Here is a 23989-nt window from a genome sequence, read left to right on the forward strand (position 1 = left end):
CCCGCCGCGGCGGTCTCCAGGGCTCTGTCCCTCTGGGGTCCCTCTGTCCTCTACCCCACGGCACCAGAGGCGTCCCCCGAGTAACGGCGGTGCGGAGCGGCACACGGCACCAGTCCGGGAGCTCCAGCCCCCGCTCCCCATCTGCCGGGGAGGGCGGGCAGGCAGGGACCCGCCGCCGGGGCCCGGCGGCCCGGGACGCCGGGAGCTGACGCTGCCGGGCGCGCCCCGGGGCTCCCGCCGCTCCGCCGCCGCAACGTGCCCGGCCCGCCACGCTCCGCTGCCGGGAGGCGGGCGGCGCGCGCGGCGCGGCGCGGCGGGCTGGAGCCGGACCCATCGTCCTCCCCAGCCCCGCGCCCGGGTCTCCGCAGGGGGCCGCCGAACCAGCGGCACCGCTCCCCGGCTCTTACCGAGGCGCGCAGGGGTGCGCTCCCGCCGCCGGATGCCTGCAGCCCTGGTCCCGCAGCCTGGGCAGCTGCAGCTTTTTTGGAGAAGCTGGGAAGAGGGAGAGAAAGAAAAGGGGTGGAGGGAGGGAAGGAGGAGGGAAGGGACTGAGATCGAGGGAGAGAGAAGTATGCAAAGGCAGGAAGTGGAGACGGCCACGGCCAGTGCGGGAGATTAATGGGAACCAGTCACCCGGCAGCCAACAAAGAAACCTGCTCCCCCAGCGCAGCCCCGGCCTGGGCCGCAGCCCCGCCGCGACCGGGCAGCGCGTGCTGGGCGGCTCAGCCACCGCTGCCGCCGGCCGCGCTCAGCCCCAGCCCCAGCCCCGGCCCCGCCGAGGGGGGGGGGGCGCCGCCACCCCGCGCGCGGCCCCACGCAGGGGTCCTTGCAGGGCGGGAGGGCGCGGAGCAGCCCCCGGCCGGGCAGAGCTGCCGCTCCGCGGGGGCGATGCAGGGGCAGGGGGAAGAGGAGGGGAAGACCACGGCCACTGTCTGACCAGTCTTTCCACACACACCCCCAGGAGCTGAGCTGTATCGATTATTTTTTTTATTTAAAAACTAACACTGCTCCACTCCTCTCTGAGGAAAGAAAGACGCTTGCCGGGGAGAAAGGAAGCAAGAACGAAAGAAAGAGAGAGAGTTTCCTGCACACGCAGACGGCGGGCCCGCGCGGACAGATGGTTTCAATCACGGGGCCGGGGACGTGCGAGCCCCCCCCGAGGGCGGCGGGCGCGGGGTGCTAGCGCTGCGCCGCGCCGCTCCTGCACTGCATTTCGGAGTTTTTCAACTTCCACTGATAGTTTGCGAGCAACAGTATCTTTGGAGAAAGAGGAGGGGAGAGGAGGAAGAGGCATATGTAAGAGCTTTATTCCGGCAGCTATAGTCAAATCCAGCCTGCGAGGATCGATCTTACTGATACCAATTTTGTAACGATCTGCTCCCTGGTGACTACAGTCCGAGTGGTCCAGCTTGGAGTCCACAGCCCTCTGGTGTCGACAGCTAGGGACATGCCCAGCCAGGCTCCCTCTGACAGCCCTCTGCACACGGGCAGCCTGTGTCCCACACACCGTGGAAACACAGCAGTGCAAACACCAGAGGATGAAGAAGGTCACTGAATGGCACAAGAGGCAAAGGCTACCACTCCCCTAAACACATACTCCACCAGAGTGAGCACAAACAGCGTCTTACGGGCCAGCTCCCTGGTACACCTTTCCACATACTTCTGCCAGTTTAACAGAAGAGAACTCTGCACAAGATATACAATACAAATAATATAAAAACCATACAAAAGAGGACTGTACCTAACTAACATGAGTGAGTGCTACAGAATACAAGGAATGCACCTAAATCTTGAAGTTTTATGTACACATTTATATAAAAAGATCACATTGCAACGTATTAGCAAATGATAATAGGAACAGAAGAAATATAAAGAGTGTCATATGTACTCCATAACTGGAAATAAAAATACCAACATTAAGCATTTCTTGAATTTTAAACATGTGCTTACTTTCCTTCCATTGACTGAAATGGAACCTAAACAGTGATTAGACAAACGCTTATGAGCTCTCCCTCACAAGGATACTTTCCTCAATCCAGATGCAAGCACTCGAGGAAGACCTATCCTTGGCTTTCCCCAGCTCATAAACAAAATAAGATATACTGTACTGTCTGAGATATTCTGATCTGTCATCCCACATGACAAGGAAGTCTGGTGTAAATGTCCAGCATTTCACAAACCTTCATTATATTTCAAAGAATGAATGTAAAGGAAGTAAGAGTAACTCTGATCTGGATTCTAATGTGAATGTGTGTTTCAAAGCAAAAGCTATTTCAGCTGTCAGCCTTCTTGGGGCATATGTATTTACTCAGCTGCAAAAGGAGTATTGTGTCACTGAACATTAAAAATGGTGGGAGTTTAAATTTCAACATACAAGGAATAATTTACCCCCTGAACAACAAGTTACTGCTACAAATACCCAGCAGGAACACAAAATGAATTCAATTTTCTTTCCCAGTTAGGAAAATGACATAGGAGGCCTTTATATTCATCCTATATTTCAAGTACTCTACAAACGCAGTAAGACACCAATCCTATCCACCTCACTAGTAGACCAACAATAACAGTGAAGGATGCTCAAAGATGCTCAACTTCTAATTAAGTAGGAAGTAGTCTATTTTGACTACTTCATCATCATGTAAAAGAAATGACTCAAACATACTAATACTGTTTTTATCAAATATTACTTTTCTCCCCTGTTTATATTACATTCAGTCCCCCAAAAGTCAAGCACCTCAGCAACCACCTAAATTTTCCACTGAGTAGAAGATCTGATCTAAAGCTAAGCCTGTATTTAAACACTGAATTGGGGCCTTCAATGCATTTTATGAACTAACAGCCTGCAAACAGCTTGTTTATTACAGGAGCTGGCTGCTGCTCTAATTAAGCAACTGGAAGATGATAATAAAATGTAAACTAGAGAAGGATTATTTTCCTTGCTTGCCAGACAGATTACAACTAGCAAAGCTCCATAAACAAGAATGAAGGACTTGAAAAATCAGAGCCAACATGCCTGCTTGTCGACCGTGGCCATGCTGCACTTAGCACAGGATTTAAAAATAAAGTTTCTGAGCCTGTTTTGTCCATACTATGATCTCAGTGTAAGCGAGGCTAGAAAAGCCATAGAGTGGCTCTAATTTACATTTAGCCACAATTGCTTTCCAAGCCTGTTTAGTAGCTCAGAATAGTGACTGCAGCCTCACATGTTGACGAGTTGATGAAGGCCTCTACCCTGCTGGAAAACCTTCCTAGACTAGAAGTGGTTTCAAGGGAACAATTTTGTTTACTTGGCAAATCTTGCTTGCAATAACACCTCAAAGGCCAAAATGCTTTGTATTTTGTCTCTACTAATCAAAACTAAAGGACTTTCCTTTGAGAGCACATGCAAAAATAGAGTTTCCAAGGGACCTGAACTTGCTGGTCACTTGGCACTCTCCTCCATTAGCAATCCTTGTTTCAGTCACCCACCTATCATTAGATACTGTAATTATTATTTTGTGTCTTGTAAATTAAAGAATGGGAATACCACTTTCCATTAGACATGACATCAGAAGATAGTGTAAAATACCCCCCAAATGGTGGCACCACCATCATACTCCACCACAGCACCAGTATGAGCTGGCATTAGGTAAGGGTCTTCCAGGGGTCTGTATGCTGAGATATAAACCCTTATGGCATGCTGATACCAATCACCAGATGAGGTTTATACCTCCACCAAGATATCCTGGCCACATTTCTATCTCACGCCAAGCCTGAAATGGCAATTTTTGGCTTTTCTATACTTTTTCTGGTTTTAGCCAGGCTGTGAAAATTATCTAATGTCACCTTGGTGCTTCAATAGTCTCACAAGCTCAGCACCACACAAAAGGCACCAGCTCAGTCCCCCTAACACCGCTGCCGATAATTTAAAGGAAAGCATTTTAAAAAGCCCCACCCCCACCGGGGACGCTTGCTGCTTTACCTCAGTGCCCGGCACGGTGCAGAGCCTGACCCGCCGCGGGGCGCTGCGTGGACCTCGCCCGGCAGAGGCCCCGCTCAATGGCGCCGCGGCAGCGCCCCCTAACGGCTGCGTCCGTTAACGGCTGCCCCGGCCGTGGGGGGGGGGCGGCGCGTGCGCATTGTGACGCGGGTGACGCGCGCTGGGCCGGGATGGAGCGCGCGCGCGCGGCGCGGACGGCGGGGCTGGCGCGGGCCGTGCTGGAGCGCGCGCGGCGGCGGCGCGCGTGGCGCGCGCGGGACCCGGCCGCGGCTGCGGTCAGTGCGGGGCGGCGGCGGCGGGAGCGGGCCGGGGCCGGGAGCGGGAGCGGGCCCGGGCAGCGCTGCCCCCCGGGGCCGGGGGCGCGCAGGGCGGCTTCCTCCCGGAAGCGGCCTCCCGCACGCGTGGATAGTCCGCTGTTTGATCGCCCTTGCACCGCTGCGGTGACGCGCAGCTGGGCCAGTTTGCGCGAATTAAAATAAGCGGAAATGCAAAACTGAGGAACTTTCCACCGCTCTCGAGCCACAGCGCCCCACTGAGAGGTAAAACGTTTGTTCGCAGGAAGAGGACTCGGAGCGGCTGGACGCGGCGTTCGCCACGGTTGCGGCGCTCCTGGAGCGAGCCGCGAGGCAGTGCGAGGTGAGCGCCGCGCCGCGCCGCGCCAGGCCGGCCTGGTGGAGGGGGTTGCGCTTGGGGGAAGGGCACGCGGTTAAGGGAGCGCCGCCAGCTGCTGCCGCTGCGCTGGGCCCGCGCCGGCGGGGCGAAGGGCGAGTGGGAGTCTCCAGCAGAGCGAAAATAATCCTTTGCTTTTTATCATTCACGTTCCCTCTGGATTTAGGGCTAACCTCCCCCTTTTACATCTGTCATGGCTCAGTCTCACACCTCTATCATTTAAGCAAACTATTTTTTTGATGTGGCATGTTCCTACTGCATAGAGAGCAGGGGCTCACTTCTTTTGAACAGTATCTTTATTTATGATATGTAGAAATTAAGAGGTAAGACATACAAACCACAGCTCCGGTCTTTCCACGTTGGAACATGCTCACTGTGAAACTGTAATTTGGCAGCCATGCTTGAGCTCTGGCTCCTGAATATCGTTAGCCTTCTGGGGACACCAGAACTGGAAATTGGTCCCTGGCAGCTCTTCCTTCAGAGTAAAACCCTACCCTGCAGCGTGACTATTGGATTAAGATCTCTAAAAACTCCATAACAATTTGCACCATCTCTGCCCTTTGGGGTCTGCTGTCGTTATGCAGCAGGGAGCTTTTTATCTGCAGAGTTAATAACATAGCCTAAGTCTTCAATTAAATTAGAGAAAACAGTAGTTCAATGTGTACCAGATGATTAGCTCTTAAATACCTTTATCATTTCAAGGCACTACATAAACAGTAACTAGTTAATCCTAAAACAATTTCAGCAGAATAGAGTTTTACACAAGATGAAACAGGAATGCAACAATGTTTAGAGACTCATTTTATGTCCTGTTACGTATCCGTAATAGAGTTACAATAGAGGTGCAGGACTTCCACGTTTTTGCTTTGGCTTAGAGGGTACTGCTTCCAACATCATCTTTAGAGAAGAAGAAAGAGTTATAAAAGGATGGGGGGAATTCTTTGACTCATAAGTTCTTAGATAGTTTATAAAAGTAAATAAAAATCTACAGCAGAACATAATCATTTATGCACTTGAATGCCACTGAAGGCAAATGATTAAAGTTATTTGATTTAGGATGAGTTCTTCAGAATCACTTAGGAACCACAGTTTATCCACGCTTCTTATAAAAAGATGCTTTTGATATTGACACAATTATCTAAAGTTTGATTTCATTTCTTCGCCCTGTGACGTCATGTAAAAGAAGCCAGCTCACCTCCTGTGACGCTCTGTGAAGTGTGATCCAATAGCTCAGAGCGTCTGAGGTATTTTTGGGCATAACTACACGGCAAACTACAATACAAACAACCAAGTTTGTTGACACATGCATAAACTCAAGGAATAAAGTAGAGCAATAGATTTGGAAATAAGAATTGCTGTCAACCTTATTTGTGTTATGTTTAGGCTTGACAATCAGACAGAAGGAAAATACAAATGAAATGGAATATGTATTTGGGAACTTGGTCCCTCTGATCAAAAAGGTAACCCTGGGGAGAGCTGCATGGCAACAGCAGATGGCAGCAGAGCTGCACTCCAGTATTTCATTTGCAGTGTGGTGGAGAGAAGAGTCACGTACCTCTGCTGCAGAGCCAGAAAAGGACTTCTGCAGCATGAGATGCAATTCTCAAAAGCACTGTGCTATTGGTACCAGCCTTGAAGGCGCTTTAGCTTCCTCACCAACTAATTTTTCAGCATTAACATTTTCTCTGCTTGTAGAGCGCTGCTTTTGCACGTGAAGAACCTGCCTTCACTGGCCAAGCTGCAAAGCACTTAGCTTGCTGCAAAGTGATGAGCTTGCCTGTGCATCCAGTGAGGGCCCACAGGCTGTGCCCTCTCCCACCTGCGTTGCCTGAAGGGCCTGAGCAGGCAGACGTGTCCGCAGCAGTCCTTCTGATTTTGCTCCAGACAAAACAGCAGTCACTGTCCGATATTTCTGTGAACTAAGTTCTGAGGTGTCAGAGTCCCCGTGTGTTGTGCAGGGAGACAGGCATCTAAAACCAGGGCTGACGGCAAGGTGTCCTGTGGACATCAGGGTGTATTTTTATTCTCAGTGAGAGCACACCAGGTGATTAATGCAAGAGGTCAGTAGCTGTGCAGTTCCCCTTTTAGCTGTGGATCTGGAGTTGTCATGAGAATGGCTGGGATGTTTCTCTACCTAATATTCTCCTTTCCATTTGCTGTCCAGAAGTACTATAGCTTGGTGCCAGCCTGTAGGTGCAAAGAGCATGAAATCAAACACATCTGCAGATACCACAGCAGGCAAGCAAGTGAAAAAGTGTTGGAGGCTGCAGAAGAAGAGGTAGGTGCTTTCTCCCCTACCCCCAATGGTTATTCTTTCCCTCTTCATGGGGCAAACTAGTCCATCTACTGTCTGTGATACTTGCTTGCACAAATTTACCTTTAAATAGAAGGGGTCTGACGTCAGACATATGAAAGCCTGGAGTGATGTGAGCCTTCCTGTTAGTGGAGGGGGCAAAGTAAACTCCTAGTGGCACCAATCAGTGTCACTTCAGCCCTCCTATGGAGGGGAAAAGTTTCACAGACTTAAAGCAGCCCCTCTCTCAAGGGCTGAGTATACCATCTGTGTGGTATGGTCAGAAAACAGTATCTTTTTCTTTCCAGAAAAATGCAGCCTCTGTAGTGTCCAGTCAGCCTAAAAGTTGCCAACAACGGGTAAGTTTATAGATACTTTGATTTTAAATTGAGGTATAGCATTTCCTTATCATTTTGCATCAAACTGTAGTTTAAAACTTATGATCAGGCGTGGAGGTTCTGTGATGGCAGGGAAGATGCACCAGTGATGTAACCGATGCATTCACAGTTCTAGTGTATGGGTGAGCAGCAGAATTTGCATGTAGACTTGCACAATCATAAACCAGATTATAACATTCTGGCACATAATTAACTAAGAGTCTACTTTATGTTTTGGACTGGTACTGAATGGCAAGCAGAGTGAATGATCTTTAGGCTCCTCCGATTTGCATCAACAACAACAACAATCTAGCAGTCCTCCTGCCTCACCCCGCTTGTGTTCCTGGCAAGTTTCCTATGCAGAAGAAAGGCATGCAGCAAAGGTGTGCAGCAGTGAGCTAGCCAGTTGTGCTTGGACATGATACAGTCTCTTTGAAGACTCCTCTTTCCTCAAAGGAGAGGAAAACCTTTCTATTTTTCATAGGCTAACAACTCACTGAATCAATTTTAGGAGCATCTAAGTCACAAAAGATGAGAAACGTGGTATCTGTACCACCATACAAATTAATACGAGTACCTTGTTGTGTGGATGCTTTCCAGGTTTATGTTCAAAAATGTTTATTTTGACAACTTTCAGTTTTGTGAGTCAGGTTACAGCATGCTGGTTATCACCATTAATAAAAATATTAGATGAAAGACTTTGAATATGGCAATTGCTAATTTTTCTACTGGATAGAAACACTTTACAATTACTGCCATGCTGCCTGTATATTTTGAAAAATCTTAATATGTTCATATAGCAGTTGAATGTAATTTTTCTACCCAAAATTCAAAATGTCTATTTTGGGGGAAATTTAAGATCCCTAATCAGTAATGAAACTCTTTCTTTTTCCTTAAAGACCAGGAAGGCTTCCAAAGACATCTACATTGAAGTTTCTCCTGGTACCTATTCCATCACAGCAACATCAGAGGACATGGTGAAGCAAACCCACGTGGTGGATGTCAGGGCAGGACAAAGTGTTGATTTAACTTTTGTTCTATGATGTTTGTTGTTTCTTGGCAATCACGGGAATAAAATACTAGGCTTTTTAATGCATATAATGAACTATGCATATCTCTTCCTCTTTTAGCAATTTAACAGTATTCTCTACTTTGGGTCTGCATTTTTATGGCTTGTATATTTGTTTTATACTTAATGCAAATATATATTATATACAGCCCACTTTGTACATTGATTTTATAACAATTTGTACATTGTGTGCCTTAATTCCAATTATGTGACTGTATAATACCAATTAAAGGTGCAATCAATGGAGTAAAACACAATTTTGTCTTTGTGATGACAGCTTCTTTTGTATTAGCCTCAGACAAAGTCTATGTCATGTTCTTGAACAGAGAGAGTAAAATCCCTGCGGTATGAGTACATACCTACTTTCTGTGGACTGGCACTGATTTTAGAGCAGCTGAGACTCTGGCTCACAATGTACCACATATCTCTACCTTCAGTTATTCTGATAAACACTAGCCTACCCCTAGAGTAAAGAATGAGGATGTTGCAATTCCATGTGGATGGAAAGTTTCTCTGTTATTAAAATGATAGTTATCCATAAAGCTGTTCTAGAGAGAGCGAGAGCCTTCAGCTGCCTACAGAGAGAGTGTTTAAATCATAGACCTTTATTTGCTTAGGTAACAGTTAGATGCAGTCTAGCCGAAACTTCAACTCCTTAACTACATCAGCGGTACACTTACTAGATTCTTGTTGATCATGTCTCTCTCTGCTTTGTTTCAAGTGAGCTCTTTGCTGTTTTTTTCTTTTCCTGTCTGTCCTTTTCTGACAAGGTCTGTATCCTCAAGTTTGTCCTCTCCTGTGCCAGTTGTTTTGCCTTTATCATTTGACTCTGTGACTCTGTCTTGCTCTTTCATATCTTTCTTTGTTTTTCTGATGCTGCAAAACCTTCCTGGAGGACAGGAAAGAAATCTTCCAGAAGTCTATTCTAAAAAAGCATCAGTGTCTAACTTCTGCTTTCCTGGCTGTAAAATAGGTTCATCTGTCTCGTATAATTTTAATAATGGCATAATTTCTGTACTAGTACAAACTATTCTGCTGAAATACAAATACGTTATGATAAGACCATAGGATTTTCAGAAGCTGTTAGGCTTTGTCCAAACTTTGCTCCTGTGGAAGTTAGTGGGAGTTTTTTGTTGATCGCAGTGGGAGGACATTAGCCAAGCAGTGAGCACTTCTGAAAAGCCAACTCTCCAACCTTGCTTGTTTGTTACAAGTGTTGTGTTACGTATTTTCAAAAGATTATCAAGTTGCTGTGGATGCAGTCTGTGTTAGGAGACAAAACTCTGTTTCAGCTGTCTCAAGGGATAGCTATGTAACTTTCAGAAACTTTTATTCCTGTTAAATGGCCTTCAGTGTTTTTAAGGTATGTCCTCTTACTGTATGGACATGTTGTGTCCATTATCGTGATTCATGCTGCAGGGTTTGGGCTAGAACGAAGACAGTCTGGTTTCTTTTTCGTTTTTACCAAAAGGCAAAGCATGTCACTTCAGCGCACAGATACGACACCTGCTAACATACAGGATGTCTGTCTGCAGTTTCAAACTGACATAGAAATTGCACATTCCTAGAAAAAGTGAATTAGTCACAAAAGCGTATAGCATGCATATATTATGATCATTTAAATAATAAAATAGGAAACATACAATTAATAAGTTTGTAGGGTTCTGCTTAAAATTAATGTGTATAATTGTGAGTAGAGCATATATTCCAGTATATTCTCTGTTCACTAAGTCACACCGTTAGCAGATTAATCTTTTCCTGAAGAAAATTGTGCAAGTCTAGCAAGCTCAAAGTTTTACTCTTTAGGCAGCTCGCAGTAGCAAGAAGATGAAGGTACAGGGAACTAATACATGATTTAAGATGTATAATTTGTTGTACCTATGGTGCTCTTGTGCAGAGCAGTGTTTCTGTTCAGCTTGCCGTTCTCTTCCCTGTTCCCCTTCTTCCCGCTAGCTTTTTCCTTCCTTTGCTCAGTGCATGCTTTTGTTTGGCATTCATGTTCTATTTGATTTTTTTCAAGTTTTTCTAAAACAGGAGGGGGCCTCGTGTTTGGAAAAAAAAAAAAGCCTAAAAAAGAGGGTGTTGGGCCTTGTTCTTAGCTGTGAATCAGTTTGTTTATTCTGTATTCCCTACCTTTAAAGTAGCAATCTTCTTTTTGCCTGCTGCTTGTCAGGGAGGAAGAGAAGACACTTGGTAAAAACCTCGTGCTAAAAATAGGTATTTTTATCTTTCAGAAATAGAGGCCATGACTATCAGAGCTTGACTAACAGAGCCCAGCACCCTTCCAGACCGCATCTAGGAGTTACTGCACATAAGTTTTCTTCTGTTGTGTTCTATTGCTGCTGAAGGTCAGAGCTGTCTAGTTTTAGGGCCACTTATGTAGGTGTCCCCACTTCCCATGGGGCTTAACTGGGTTGATGTCAGTGGGCATTTGGCTAGTTTCTGAAGGTGCAGTCTTTCTTGAATACTCACACAGATGGGGTTTTTTGTTTATCTGATTGTTTTTGTTTTCTAGTAGTAGTAGAGGAGTTCCCTCCCCATCACAAATTTGAGGATGGCTTTAGCAAACAATCAGCTTGGGGCAATGATGTATTTTTCCAGCTAAGCCTCAAACAGTTAACAAGAATATTTCTTCCATTCAAACAAATGAAATGCCTAAGTAAATACAGTATTAATACAGATTACCTTACAGCTGATGATGGCTTGAAACCCTAGTAGGTTAAGATTTCCTTCATTGTGAGTTGCCCTCTGGGAGGCCGCTTGATGATTTCAGACATCGCACTCTGATTAGCTGGGGTAACACAGGACCTGTCCACAACAGCGATGGCCTTGGATTCCAGCTCGCCCTTTGTATATGAGCTGCTGTGAGTGCTGATTCCTGGAGGGAGTAAAATTATATACATCTAAGCCTTATGAAGAATAAAACCTGAACTGCAATTGAGAAACATTCATTTAAGATGAGAAGAAAATGCACTTTAAGCCTGAAAGGAATTTTTTTCAAGTGATTTATTCTGCATAGACTAGCTGTGAAAGTTAATAAAGCATCATAAAACGTATGGGAAGATGATGGGGAAGGAACTCAAGAGTGGCATGTCTATGCTTCCAAATATGGTTCATTGTTCTGGTAGTTTTCCACTGGATGAGTTACCAAAAGAAGAGCTAGCATGCAGGAGAAGTGTTAGAGAGGGGAATATATTGTATCAGAGGCTGATATGCAAGTTTGTAATATCTATACCAGCTAACTACAGGCTAAGTGACTGCCCAGCTGAAGGGGGCACCAGAGCACACTGGTTATCTCCCTCTGGTTGCTTCTTCCCTATGAGTTCGTTCGTTCGTTCGTTTGTTTGAAGGTACCTGAATTACTGGGATGGGACTTGTGGTGGCTCCTTTTCCAATATTTCCACTTTGGTCTTGCAGAATCCTTTAGCTTGGGCTTCTCAAGAAGACTGGAGTCCATGTTAACAGCACTGTCCATCATAGTGCTTTTAGTGGGGAATAGCTCCAGATCATGCTCTGAATCAGAAGAGGGGGAAGATGCAGCAGCTGCTGCTGCTCCTTCTTGTTTTGGACCTTCCAGGGCTAGAAGGAGTGAAGAGGGTTTGCTGCTGGGCTCTGCCTCTTCCTTTTCTCTCTGAAGGACCGAAGACCGGGAAGGAAGAGGCCACCAGCCATCAGTATGGGGATGGCAGCAGCAAATGCACCTTGCATGTACTGATGAGCAGCATATACCACCACAGTGACAGTGAAAATGTGGCCAGCAGAGCGAGCAGAGCAAGCTGTGCTTAGCAAGGCTATCCACAGTACAAAGAGGGATCAGGACTGTTACAGGACTGCAGGAAAAAATACAAGAGTTAGTGTCAGGATTTTCTCTGGGCTTTAATCTGCTGGTGAAAGGCATGTGGATCATCTCTACAATCCTCTCCCACAGGCTAGGAGGGATCCACAGAGCCACACCTAGTGGGAGTTTTGCTTTCTTGCCGTTCCAGAACTGGACCATAATTTCTTCATCTTCTGAGGCTGTTGAGAGAAAAGGTAAGCAGCTGTAAGCAGCTGGTCTGCCCATGGTGCACACACATACTTCCCACTCCTGTCAGCAGTGGAGTCAGCGATCCCCCCTCACTCTGCAACACCTCATCGCAATGTCATCGAAGGCGGCGTGGCAGCTAGGACACTGTCAGCGCAACGACACGCCTGGCAGCATCTTTCCTCACAATTTTTCATCAAATGAGCAAGTAAATGATGACTGAGTAATTTTTATTGCTGCCAAAGTTAGCAGTAACGCTCAGAGAACATTTTACCAGTATTTTGATAAGTCAGTGGAGCCTGACTGTCAAGCACGGGAAAATGAACGAGCTGTTGAAATCACATGCTTGGGTGATAAAATCACCCCCGGGGTGTATCATTAAGTAAAACACAAGCATTCTAGCACAGAGGTGCCTCCTGAGAGCTGCTGCGTTCAGATCCCTCGGGAAAAGGCAGTTGTCCTTCGCACAACAGACGCACCCTCGTTCGAGCACGCAGGAAATAACACATCAGTGGAGGCGGAAGATGACGTTCTTACAGGTCACAGCTTCCTTAGGGGTAAACTAGCAAGGTGGCATGCAGGTATCTGTTAGCAGGTCACATTAGCTCCTGGAAGCTTTAAACAACAAACCATGGACTGCTCACCTGTGCTTCAGCACCACCACTGTTTTTATTCTGACAGCCTCACTCACGTTCCCGAGCAGGGCAAGCAAGAACAGGTCGGCATCTTCCTTACCTCGTAAGGGATCCCGTGTCTCAACGCCCATGAGGACAGTTCCTGGGCCGTACCTCACCATGTCTGGTTCCCAGGGGGCCAGCACTTTATCTCCAGGGAGTAAGGAGTGCTTCATACCATTCACGTATTCCAGAATATCATCCTTGATTGTTTTTTGCACACATACTGGACACTTTCCGTGTGCCACAAGTGGTTTGGCAAACTCTACCAGGAACATTCCTCTTTCACTCTGTTACCAGGAACAAAATAAGAGCTCCTCTGAAAAACACTTCATTAGCAAACCATTCTGTGGCTTTTTAGGCTGGGTCAGAGCACCAAGCAAGCCTAAACATTAACTAAACAGCGCGTGGTATTAGTCCTGAATCGAGGCAGCCAGAGAGAGCTCTGGGATGCTCCCTGGATAGCAGATGGAGAGTACTTATAAGCAGCCTTATACATTCACTACAGCCAGGATCTGTACTTTCTTCCCCAAAAGAAAATGCTACCAAATGAGAACAACTGGATTTCGCAACCTCACTGTGTGCATCACATAACAAGGGACACTGAACCTGTTCAAACCTGTTCTTTAGTCATGCCCAAGTCCTTCCTCACTACATACAATGTTAACTCGCTGCTTTTCTGAGGAACTGAAACCGAGGCCTGTCAAGAGGCTTTCCATCAACAATGAAATGAAGCACTGCCTTGTTCTCCAGAAAGAATAGGCTTTTTTTCTGTTAGGTTTGAAGTGCTAACAAACTAGCGAATTAAAGCTTTCACTAACATCTCCGAAAAGACACCGTGCCATCGGTCTGTAGCTGACTCGAGCTGGAAGTGTATACATAACACGCTTACACTTTTCTTCTGCTATTGATGGTTATGTGTCTATACACAACAGTAGCTGGTACACTGTTCACAACAACACTAACACTGGCTGAACGCACCACGCCAACGGGAACAGATGGCCTGTCCTTGCAAGGTGCACAGCAATGCAGCTCTCACCAGGAACTGAGAGTTCGAGGACACTCACGGGTTATGTTCAAGAGGGGCAAAAGGCAAGCTTCCCAAAACCAAAGAACTGGTGGCAATAAACCTTGGGTTTAAAAGCAAAGATCTCCTAGCTGAGCTCAGGAGATGCAGAGGGGAGCAGCAGTGCACCCAACACTTAAAGCCCACTTTGAGTTAGAGAAACATGATGGACAGAGAATCCCAACAGGGAGTACAACAGTCACGACATCCCAGCCTGATGAAAGCATGCAGGATCTTTCTTTAAGAAGTCTCTAAACCAGAAATAGTGACACGCTTGGTGCCTCTTAAAGGAGAGAGATTTGGCAGCCCCTGTGGCACAAACAGCTGCTTTTCTTTGTACAAAGGTGGGCAGCCCGCCAGCTTCTGCACAAGCCAACGATCCCTGACACAAGCCGCCTAACTCACAGAAACGCAGTCCGGCAAGGAGGCTGAGCAGAGCAGGGAGCTGAACGTCCCAGCATGCTGGTGTCAGAGGCTGTGCTGTACAGCTGTAACAGGCTCACCCAGCACGCCGTCAAGCAGCGGGTGAGGATGGCTTGGAATCAGGAGTCCCTTTACGGGGTTTTTAATGCACTAGTCACGAACAGAGGCTGCCCTTTTGATCTGTTCTCTAATTCATGCAGCAACTGAACCCCTCACGATGTGTACGGAGCTTCTGATAGCTCCTGTGACTGCTGGTGGACTAGGTCCACCACGCTCAGTCTTTTCTAGCACTCAGAGATGCAGTGAGTGTTAACAAGGGGACATGCAGTCACAGTGAATTTTACCCAGCTCACTGGCTGACCCACATGTTTCCTCCAACGAGTAGATCTGCCTCCCACTATGCACACTGTATTGCAAATACCAACATGACCACGCAGAGCAACAGTCACTCACCTCTAGCTCCTCTTTTACTGTACCACGGTAATAAAATCCATCGTGTTCCCCTCGCACCAGAACAGGGACATTACTAGCCAAGGCAGCTGATCTCACCGGCACACTCGGCCCCTTCCATGCTGCATCAGGGGAAAGGAGGCGGCGGCTAATCCATTGGCACCTGGAATAAAAGAAAATGGGTCATCTCTGAGAGAAAATAATTTCTATAGTCAAGTGAAGAAATCTCACAATCTTTGAGAACTGGATCATTGCACCTGATTTTGTAGCATTCCCGCAGGCCACAGCGAGTAGAAAGAAATAGAAAACTTAAGTGTGCAGGGGGAATTCCCTGCTCTTGAAATAAAAGCACCAGTGCCTGTTTTTGCAGACCTCTTAGGCTCGGGGTCTAGAGGAAGCATGCTAGGAAGATGCTGGAATCCCGGGCTAGCTAGCGTAACCTGCACTAGCCACTTTGCAATTTATACGGCAAGCCAAAGGAGCCCTTAAGGGCAGGAGAGAGAGAGGATATGTCTGCAGCACAGAGCACAGCTTGGATGCACCTGAGTACTATGGCTGATGGTTTATCACCGGGCATTTAATTCAGGGAACATCAGAAAAGTAGGAAAGTAAAAAATAAAGCTGCTGGTTGATGACAAGTTCAGGTTCAAAACAAAAAGAAATCCCTGGCACAAAGCACTGGAACCATTTCACAGAAGATGGCTGCTAATACAAGATGCTGTTATTTATCTGAATAATCTAGAGGCATGTTTCTTTGATAGCAGGCTTACTCCAGGCTTTGCTTTTCATAATCTCCAGGGTAGCAAATCATTTTAGTCAATACCATCTGAATAACTGCTGGGGAGGAGGGGGGAAACAGTGGTCAGATTTTATTAATCTGACACGTTCCAGTCTGTTTTATCCTATTAGGTATCATGAAAAGGAACAAATCACAGATCCAAATGAGCACTTAATTTTGCCTCCGGGGGTGAGGGGCTTGGTGATCCAGGCAGCATGCACTACCAAAGAGTTCCTGCAGCAGGGGTTGACGGTAGATACGGCACAGTAGCATGAGAATTTGTCCAGAGCTGTCATCGCACTGCAATACTTGTGATTTGTAGGCAGAAATCCTTTTGAATGAGCCATTCCTGCAAGAGCAGCAACCTGCAAAACTAAATCATGATTTGTTGGTACTTGAGAAGAACACAGACAACACAGCATTTTCCAGCACAAGCGAATGCTTTCCAGTGTACCTCAGCACTCAACAACTTTTATTAATTGATTGTTTTTAGTGAAAAGGAAGAATGCAAAACATCCAGACTGGAATTTTTTTCAGATGAACCCATATCATCAGTGTCAGTGATCTTCAGTCTCTCAACCCCCTACATGGCAAAGTGACAAAAACACCCAAAGAAACTAGAAATGCTATGAAGATCTCCAGAAAAGCAATGTCCTCTCCTCCCTCCAACTTCTGTTTCCTTCTGTAACATTCAGCTCTCTCTTCTTACACCTACGCTCTCCTTAAAAACTTCTTTCTACACTGTCCCAGCCAAACCTTCCCTATTTTACAAGCTATGGCAAAAACTGCAGCTGGAATTGACATAGCTGAGTAAACGTGACAGTTTTTGAATGCAAAGTTAGATTACAGTTGCCTGTTACTTGTGTTATTTATAGTGATGTATTAAGAAGTATTTTGATCTTCAAGCTGTCCTGTCATGTTTTATAACAGTAAGATTATGGCTTGCCATGAGAAAGAAAGAGACACTCAAATTTGACAAGTGGTACCTATTCAGAGCCTGTCACGGTGAGGTTCGTGATGTGATGCTATCTCTGTTAATTTGAAAAAATTTAGTAGACAAGGTTCCATCCCATTTTTTTATATTGCTTAGAGATGCTTAACATGCTTATGGTAAAATTTGGAATGGAAATTCAATGAGATATAAATTTGAAGTGCCTAATTTACTTTAAAGAAATACAGTTTAAGCTTTCATATTAGGCATTTTTGAAAATGTTTAGCTTTGAATATTATTCTGTCTCCTAGACAACAAAAAGAAAGAGGTATGAACTAGGAATATTTTTATGAGTTTCCACAAACTCTTATTATATACAACTTCAAAAAAATTCATACACCAAACCCAACAAGAACTAAGAGTAGATTAACTGGTGCAAAATGTGTCTTTAAATGAGAAAATCATTACAATATGCTCACTTATTTCACAGCTACACAAACTCCCATACTATTAAACAAAACAAGCTGGAAACAGTAATGCTTTCCAAAGAAATGCAAGTGCCAATTCATTTAAGCCCATTTTCAAGTGTTTTCAGTGCTGTAACTGCTGAGGAGAGCCAGGTCCCCTTATTTATGCATAAAACAGGACAGTGGCAAAGGTAATCTGTAACACTTTATGAGATTTTCTGGATAGCTCCAAGCACTTAAACACAGCAGTATTTTGAACTTACCAGCTAATGATAATGCTAAATCTTGTCACTTTGGACACGGTCCAGATGCAGAAGTCTTGCCCTTTTGCCTGTTTGATGCAAGAAACCATTTGCTGCCACTGTTCTCTAGTTACTAAGGAGGTTGCCATAGTCATCACTAACAGGAACTGACGTGTTGATCTTAACGGTTAAAAACAAGTGGAACACAACTACAGAGGTGACCATTCGTCTACCACTTATCTACACAATTTTGAACTCCCCCCCACAATTCTATTGATTCAGATATTCCATTAAAGTCTGCCAGGGGCAGAGAATGGATTATGAGAGGGTATAGTGTCCTCTAGCATTTTTTTGCATGGCCAAAATAACATTATATGAAACTCTGTGATTCAGTTAAGAAAAAAAAAAAAAGGATGTTACAAATACATTGGTTTATAATGTGGACAGAAGGATTGAAGCTGAGACAAACTGGGGTCAAATCACTTTACCAACTTTCCCTTTTCATAATAACAGGGGGAAAAAACAGGAATTCTCCTGTTTTTCTTCAAAGCAAATATCAAAAAATGCCAGAATATCATGCAGGAATTCTCCTGTTAATCTCTGCTGTGATCTCTAATCCCCCTTTCCTCCTTAATAAATGCTAGTGCATGAGGGGATTAATTGCATGTTGTAGGCATTTTTCAGTTCACTTCTATAAAAGCAACAGAACAGAACAGGGGAGGTGACTGGCTGCATTTAGGGACAAGGATAAAGCAGCAGAAGACTGTCACCATTTTCTCTACATTCTGCTGCACCCAGACATTAACCACTCTCATGCTGTCAGCTGCATTTTTGTTTAATATCAATAAAACATAGCCCTTACATATAGCAAATGTCCAGAACGCTTTGCAAGTTATGAGCTAAACTCGTAACCATTTTCACACAAATCTGCTCTAGATAACTTGGCTGAAACTGTCAGAAGATAGCACAAAGAAACAGATTAGAGAGAAAAAAGACCACCCCAGACCTCAACCATTATCAGTGAAAGTGCTGAAGAACTTCTGTTGCAGGATATAATTTTCAAGTCCTGCTCCTGCCAACCCTCTTCACACTGTGTACTGTGTGACCAGTTCTAGTCACTTGTAAGGGCACTCAAGAGCTGAAGAAGAATCCAGTTTTCAATAGAAATTAGGACAAGCCAAGTTTTTAATGAATAAAAGTATTGGTGAATAAGAAAAGGATAGAATTACACTTGCAAGACATTATGCTCTTTCTAAGCTTGTAACCATGCTTTGGAGAACTGCTCTCCTCCTCTCCCTCAAACCAATTTATCCTTTCTGTTTGCTTCTAACATTCCTAAGGAGTTTTAAAGTCCTCCTTGTTTTGTAGGAAAAACATTGGCAATTAGAACAAAAATCTTTAAGAAACCGCATGTAGGAGTAAACCAATAACATCACTGAAAACAAAAGGAGCTCAGTCTCACCAGTGGAAAAAGTGTATTTTATTTTAAATCATGCAGGGTGTGATGGTATATAGTTACTTTCCTTGTACAGGTATGCATTTTTGGTTTGGTAACAATTTTAGACATGTTTTCCAATTTCCATGAATTAACTTAAGCCACTCAGATGCAATTTCCCCAGTTGTCTTTTTTATAGCTAACTGTAGTTACTATCTGTGAAATTAAAACTCTTTTCTTTGGGTTAAATACTGATGTGTGATGTGATCTGCTCCTAAAATGTGCCAAGAACATGCATACCATTAATAATACAGTGGTTATTAGGTTCCTGGACAGGAAAACTTTTGCTTTGTTTGGAAGAGTTTAGATAGTCTTCAAAAACTGGTTTTGCTTGTTAGTTGCTTTGGGTGCTTGGCTTGGTTCCATGATCCTTTTTTCTGGCACTGCAGATTCACTGTACAGAATAGACTGTAGGTGGCTAATGTATTTTATCGCAGCACGGAGTGTCTCTACTTTACTGAGCCGTTTCTCTAAGTATTCCTCAGGTAGGTGATGCCTCAGTTTGGCATATCCTTCATTGACACATTTAACTCTCTGTCTTTCCCTTTCATTCCTCTTTCTGATGAAAGCTGGCCCGTAGGAGTACTCACTTCTGCTGTAATTGGAACAGGGCAGTTGATAGGGAAGGGTGCAGGACTCGCTGTAGAAGCTTTCCGTGATGAGATGCTCCGACATGAAAGGAAGGAATGACAAATCTTCAGAGCAAGTGACCTGGTTTGCTGTTTCTGGGTACACATGAAATGTAACCAGGGGGTCTGCACAGAAAGGCCTCGTCAGCTGTATGCGCTGAGTGTCACTACAGATGGACAACTTGTCCATGAAGTTACAGTAGCTTTTGCCATCCATCAGGTTCTGCATTTAACCTGAAGATGTATAATTACATAAGTTTAACAACTCATATTGAACAGTAAAGAAAACAAAACAAGACAAAAAAAAACCCCACTCAGTTGGTCTTAGCAACACTTGGCATTACTGGCATTTTCCAGGACAGACTTTTAATGCATTTGCAACATTTTGGAATGATCTTGGAAGATCATTACATAGAGCAGACAGTGTTCCATTTGAACATACAGGAGGGTGCAAAACAGCAACACACATAAAAATTCACTACAGATTTTAAGAAAATAAAGCCATGAAAGTCTCTTAAAGGACACGGCAAAGTCTCCCTTGACTTCAGATTTAGAAAGGAAGAGGAACTTCCTTTATACCTCCCACACAGATCTTGCTTGCTCAGATTCCACTAAAACTTGCACCCAGAACTTACACCCCAGAAAAAAGAGCCAACATCTGAGATGTTCTCTCTACCTTCTCCTCCCTCCAAAAAAATCAAATCAACAATTCAAGTAAGAGACTCCCTACCCTTACCAAAAACCTTTTACAGCACACTACTTTTTCCTCTCTAATCATTTGATGTAGACGAAAAGCTTGTGCAGGGAAGGGATCTCAATTTTATACCTGTCAGGTACTGCATCCATTCTACATAAAAAGTTTTACAAAAAGGCTAAAGGATGAATCCTTGCTAAACCTGGTATCTCCTTGGGTCCCCATATTCCTGCACTTACCTATATATTAAACACAGATATAAAATACTAAATATGATACTATTGATAAGTGATTACAAAAGGATCAATTTATTAGCTGATATTAAATGCAAAAAAAAAAAAAACAAACAACCCAAAACATCACATCCTGATCACATTCCTCCAGGTATAAACTATTTTACTAAGGAGAAGGGATTCTACACAGTGCTTAGAGCATTGCTAGAAACCTGTAATTCAGACTGGCCCACTAAAAACACATACCCTCTCTTCAGAGCAGCATAGCAGGCATTAACTACTTAAATTACATGTATTTATTAGAAAGATAACTTCTCAGTGTCTTATATGAAGCTATATTATAGTGCCTTCCCAATAACATTATGTAACAGCTAAATCTCAGCATACCGTAATGATGGTTTTGTTACCTAACAGCTACTTAAAAATACATGTAAAATAGCTAATGTTAACTTAAAAAAACCTAGTGTGATTCATCCTCCCTGATGGGGAGCAATACCTGCCTACACAGAATCCAGCTAGACATGCTCTTGCTTACCATTCACTTTCTCATCCACACATTGCTCTCTGTAAAACACCTAGGTTTTACTACACCCCCTGTAATGGAAAAGACACCTGAACATTAAGTAGATTACTAGAAAGACATGGATTCCACTACTTACAAGAACCTGAACAAAGCTTCAAATGTTCAGACCAGAGCTCCACAACATAAACAGGATTCCCTTAATCCTTCACAATGACATGGAGAGATTTAACAAGCCTTCTGATAATTTCATACCTGTCACTTTTAATAGGGAAAGAATTGTCACTCAGTACAGGCCTATCCTCATACCATATTCCATCAAAATACATCTGTATTCAGTGTCATCCATTTTTCTAATGCAATGGATCTCAATACAGAAATCCTGTGAGTTGAGTATTCATTTATAGCATGTGGTTATACAAGAGTCACATACATCTTAAAAACAGATGCTTCTGTAGGCAGGCCAGTAGCATGAACACACATTCATTATAAATTACTATGCATGCAGAAAGATCAGAGGTGAACACATATACTCATTATAAAAGGAAAATAGTAGACAGTCATCTTTCCCTTCACTAACATTATATGTTGGGTTATTCTCTTTTTATTTTCTACTGTAACATGATGTAAAGACATTATCACAGAATAAAGTCTGTTATTTAGCAAAAAAGTCTTTATAGCAAAAGTGGTTTTATATAGCAAAAAAACCAACCCCCCCTCAGAAAGCGATATTTGCAGCATTGGTTGCTTAGCACTGACACTTCTGCGGCACAACAGCATTCCACAAAATCTGCCACCTGTCTGCACAAAGTGCAAAATTCAAGTGCTAGAATTGTCTTCCTATTAGACTACAGACTCACCAATCTTCAGATGAAAGTAAAATCCAAGGAAACAAGACGTGCTATTTTAAGACTGATGAATAATATCTGAATGATATTAAAGAAAATAAGTTAATATTTTCCATTTTTCATACATCATATTTAATCAAATAATAGGTCATACTAAACATAAGTCATTAAAAAGCTACAGAAGTACTGATACTGAATAGCTGATAGAAGTGATTTACAGAAACACTGATATTCAGTGAAGACCTATTGCTAGATACAGCAATATGCAAGTCTCTTACCTGAATTATGTAGCTTGTTCTGCTGAGTCAATGATTACTGTAATTTATAGTCAATTGACAACATGCAAAGTAGCTTATGGTTAGATCTGCTCATTTCTGGTTTGGCTTTTCCACCCACACCACACCTATAATGGCAACAAATCCTGGCAGTGAGGACTAGAAATTTTAAAACTCCATTGAACACAACTGGATTTCCTCAGAAAGTAATCAGGAATGTATTTTGTTTACTTCCTGTTAGCATTCTTTTGCAGTTTGCTAAAGTGGTATTGACATTTATTGGAATTTTGTAATTTAATGTCTAAATATAACAATCAGCTAGAATTTAGTGAAGAATTTACCATTACAGTGAACACACAAATCAACATTTGAGTAAGAGTATGGATTAAATCGATATTGGATTTTATGACCGTGTCACAAGATCTACTTCAACTACTTTGAAGTTCTGTGTTCCTATCCCAAACCTTAATATTGAGTCCAAGCCTTAACCTTTACTCCTTCTTTTTCATGCCATTTGGGGAGAAGAAACTGCTCAGATACCTTCTTCAGGTTTCGAAGGGAAGAAGTGCATTCCTGACAGTTTCAGAGCAGTGTGCTGCACTGCCCTTTGTGACCAGCCTCTAGGCTTAAGCCAGGAAATGGAAAGACTCAGCTGATTTGCAGCAGCTTTTGCAGCTTTGTCTACAGCTTTTTCAAGCTGGTATTACTGCATATTAACAATGATAAACGAGCTACTGATACCTGTACCAAATAAATGAGTTTGATACTAGTACCAATATCACATTTTAGCTGGAACATCAGTGCATAAACAAACACATTTTCATAGCCTCCACTTTAAATGCAGAAAGTCAGATTGATTTAGAAGGAATTTGGGATGGATTTATCTCCAAAATAGGGGTGGGGACACATGCAGTCAGCTTAATATCCTCAAATTTAATCTTCACTATGCCCACTTTAATTTTGGGGAATTTCCCTTAATCTTAAGGGGTATAAAACTTTCTAATAGGCCTCTAAAGAAAGTTTTTACAGAGGTCTACAAGGAAAAAATTGAGAACACGGAGCAAACGGTAGCAAGACAAATGTTTTAAAACTTTGCTTAAACTTAGAATCAAAGTAGGGGGCAATGAATCTATATAGTAGCTCTATATATATTCATCACCATATATTTGATCCAGGGAATAGGACACCTAACCTAAAAAAAAGTTGAACACCTACTAGAACTGGTAGACAGGCATGCATACAACAAAGAATTTGTATTATTTTTCTTTAGGGGATCCTAGGTGCATCACTGTCATAATTGATTCTTGACTCATCAGGTTGGATGTTGAGTACAGTAATTGAACCCAAGCATGGATTTCTTGTCCTGTCAATCAACTTTTTATTGGTTTTTATTTAAAGAAAGAATCCTGCGCCCCCACCAATTAAAGACATCCATTAAAATTCTGTTCAAATTAATTCAGTTTTTAGTTTTAGTTACTGCAAATGTTGTTATGGGGCAGCTATGTTTCCATCCCTGGTGTGAAAGAATTACCTGCACAGGTACAATCAGTTTATTTTCCACACCCATCCAGTCCCCCAGGCTGTTGATTAAGAAAGTCAAAACTGCACTTGGCATTCCCAACCAAGAGCACTGTACTATATACCATTTCCTTTGACACTGGAATTTAAAACTGTTGTAAGACAATTAGCCACAACTACATACGCACAGCTAAATTTAAGTCAGGGATCACAAAACGCTTTTTTCAATCAGCCATTTGGTGAGCCATTCTTTCCCTTACTCAAGCACTGAACAACACTACATATTTCTACTCTGAAGCATTTTCAGAGAAATGCTTTTATATATGGAATTTACA

The 23989-nt window shown here is 43.6% G+C and overlaps 4 protein-coding genes across 10 annotated transcripts in view; 1 reads left to right on the forward strand and 3 right to left on the reverse strand.

The window, feature by feature from the left end:
• The window catches only part of DENND2B (DENN domain containing 2B), a 195012-nt gene extending 194374 nt beyond the window's left edge, over positions 1-638 (reverse strand). For 5 of the 7 annotated variants that reach the window (XR_010884070.1, XR_010884069.1, XR_010884067.1 and 2 more), the window contains exon 1: positions 408-511. The gene's annotated coding sequence lies outside the window, so the exon portion shown is untranslated. Of the gene's footprint in view, positions 1-407 lie in introns of all 7 variants that reach the window. The other 2 variants (XM_067296097.1, XM_067296096.1) reach the window with 2 other exon arrangements.
• Positions 639-4149: 3511 nt separating this feature from the next.
• Positions 4150-8644, forward strand: AKIP1 (A-kinase interacting protein 1). The gene is made up of 5 exons (XM_067296099.1): positions 4150-4254; positions 4538-4615; positions 6813-6926; positions 7250-7300; positions 8218-8644. Exons 1-5 carry the CDS (start codon positions 4150-4152, stop codon positions 8359-8361), a joined length of 492 nt encoding a protein of 163 aa, XP_067152200.1. The 3' UTR covers positions 8362-8644.
• A 2474-nt stretch (positions 8645-11118) lies between these two features.
• C4H11orf16 (chromosome 4 C11orf16 homolog) lies at positions 11119-16276 on the reverse strand. Its single transcript, XM_067295525.1, is given in 6 exon segments — positions 11119-11265; positions 11742-11792; positions 11794-12404; positions 13147-13375; positions 15028-15187; positions 15974-16276. Coding segments are annotated over 6 exon segments (1449 nt in total). The 5' UTR covers positions 16225-16276.
• Positions 16277-18907: 2631 nt separating this feature from the next.
• Positions 18908-23969, reverse strand: ASCL3 (achaete-scute family bHLH transcription factor 3). Its single transcript, XM_067296101.1, has 2 exons — positions 21153-23969; positions 18908-19800 (listed from the first exon to the last, which is right to left on the reverse strand). The coding sequence occupies exon 2, from the start codon at positions 19793-19795 to the stop codon at positions 19241-19243; it is 555 nt and encodes a 184-aa protein (XP_067152202.1). The 5' UTR covers positions 19796-19800; positions 21153-23969; the 3' UTR covers positions 18908-19240.
• Between the last annotated feature and the right edge of the window lie 20 nt (positions 23970-23989).

The sequence above is a fragment of the Apteryx mantelli genome, chromosome 4 (assembly GCF_036417845.1).
Source record: "Apteryx mantelli isolate bAptMan1 chromosome 4, bAptMan1.hap1, whole genome shotgun sequence".
Classification (NCBI taxonomy): Eukaryota; Metazoa; Chordata; class Aves; order Apterygiformes; family Apterygidae; genus Apteryx; species Apteryx mantelli.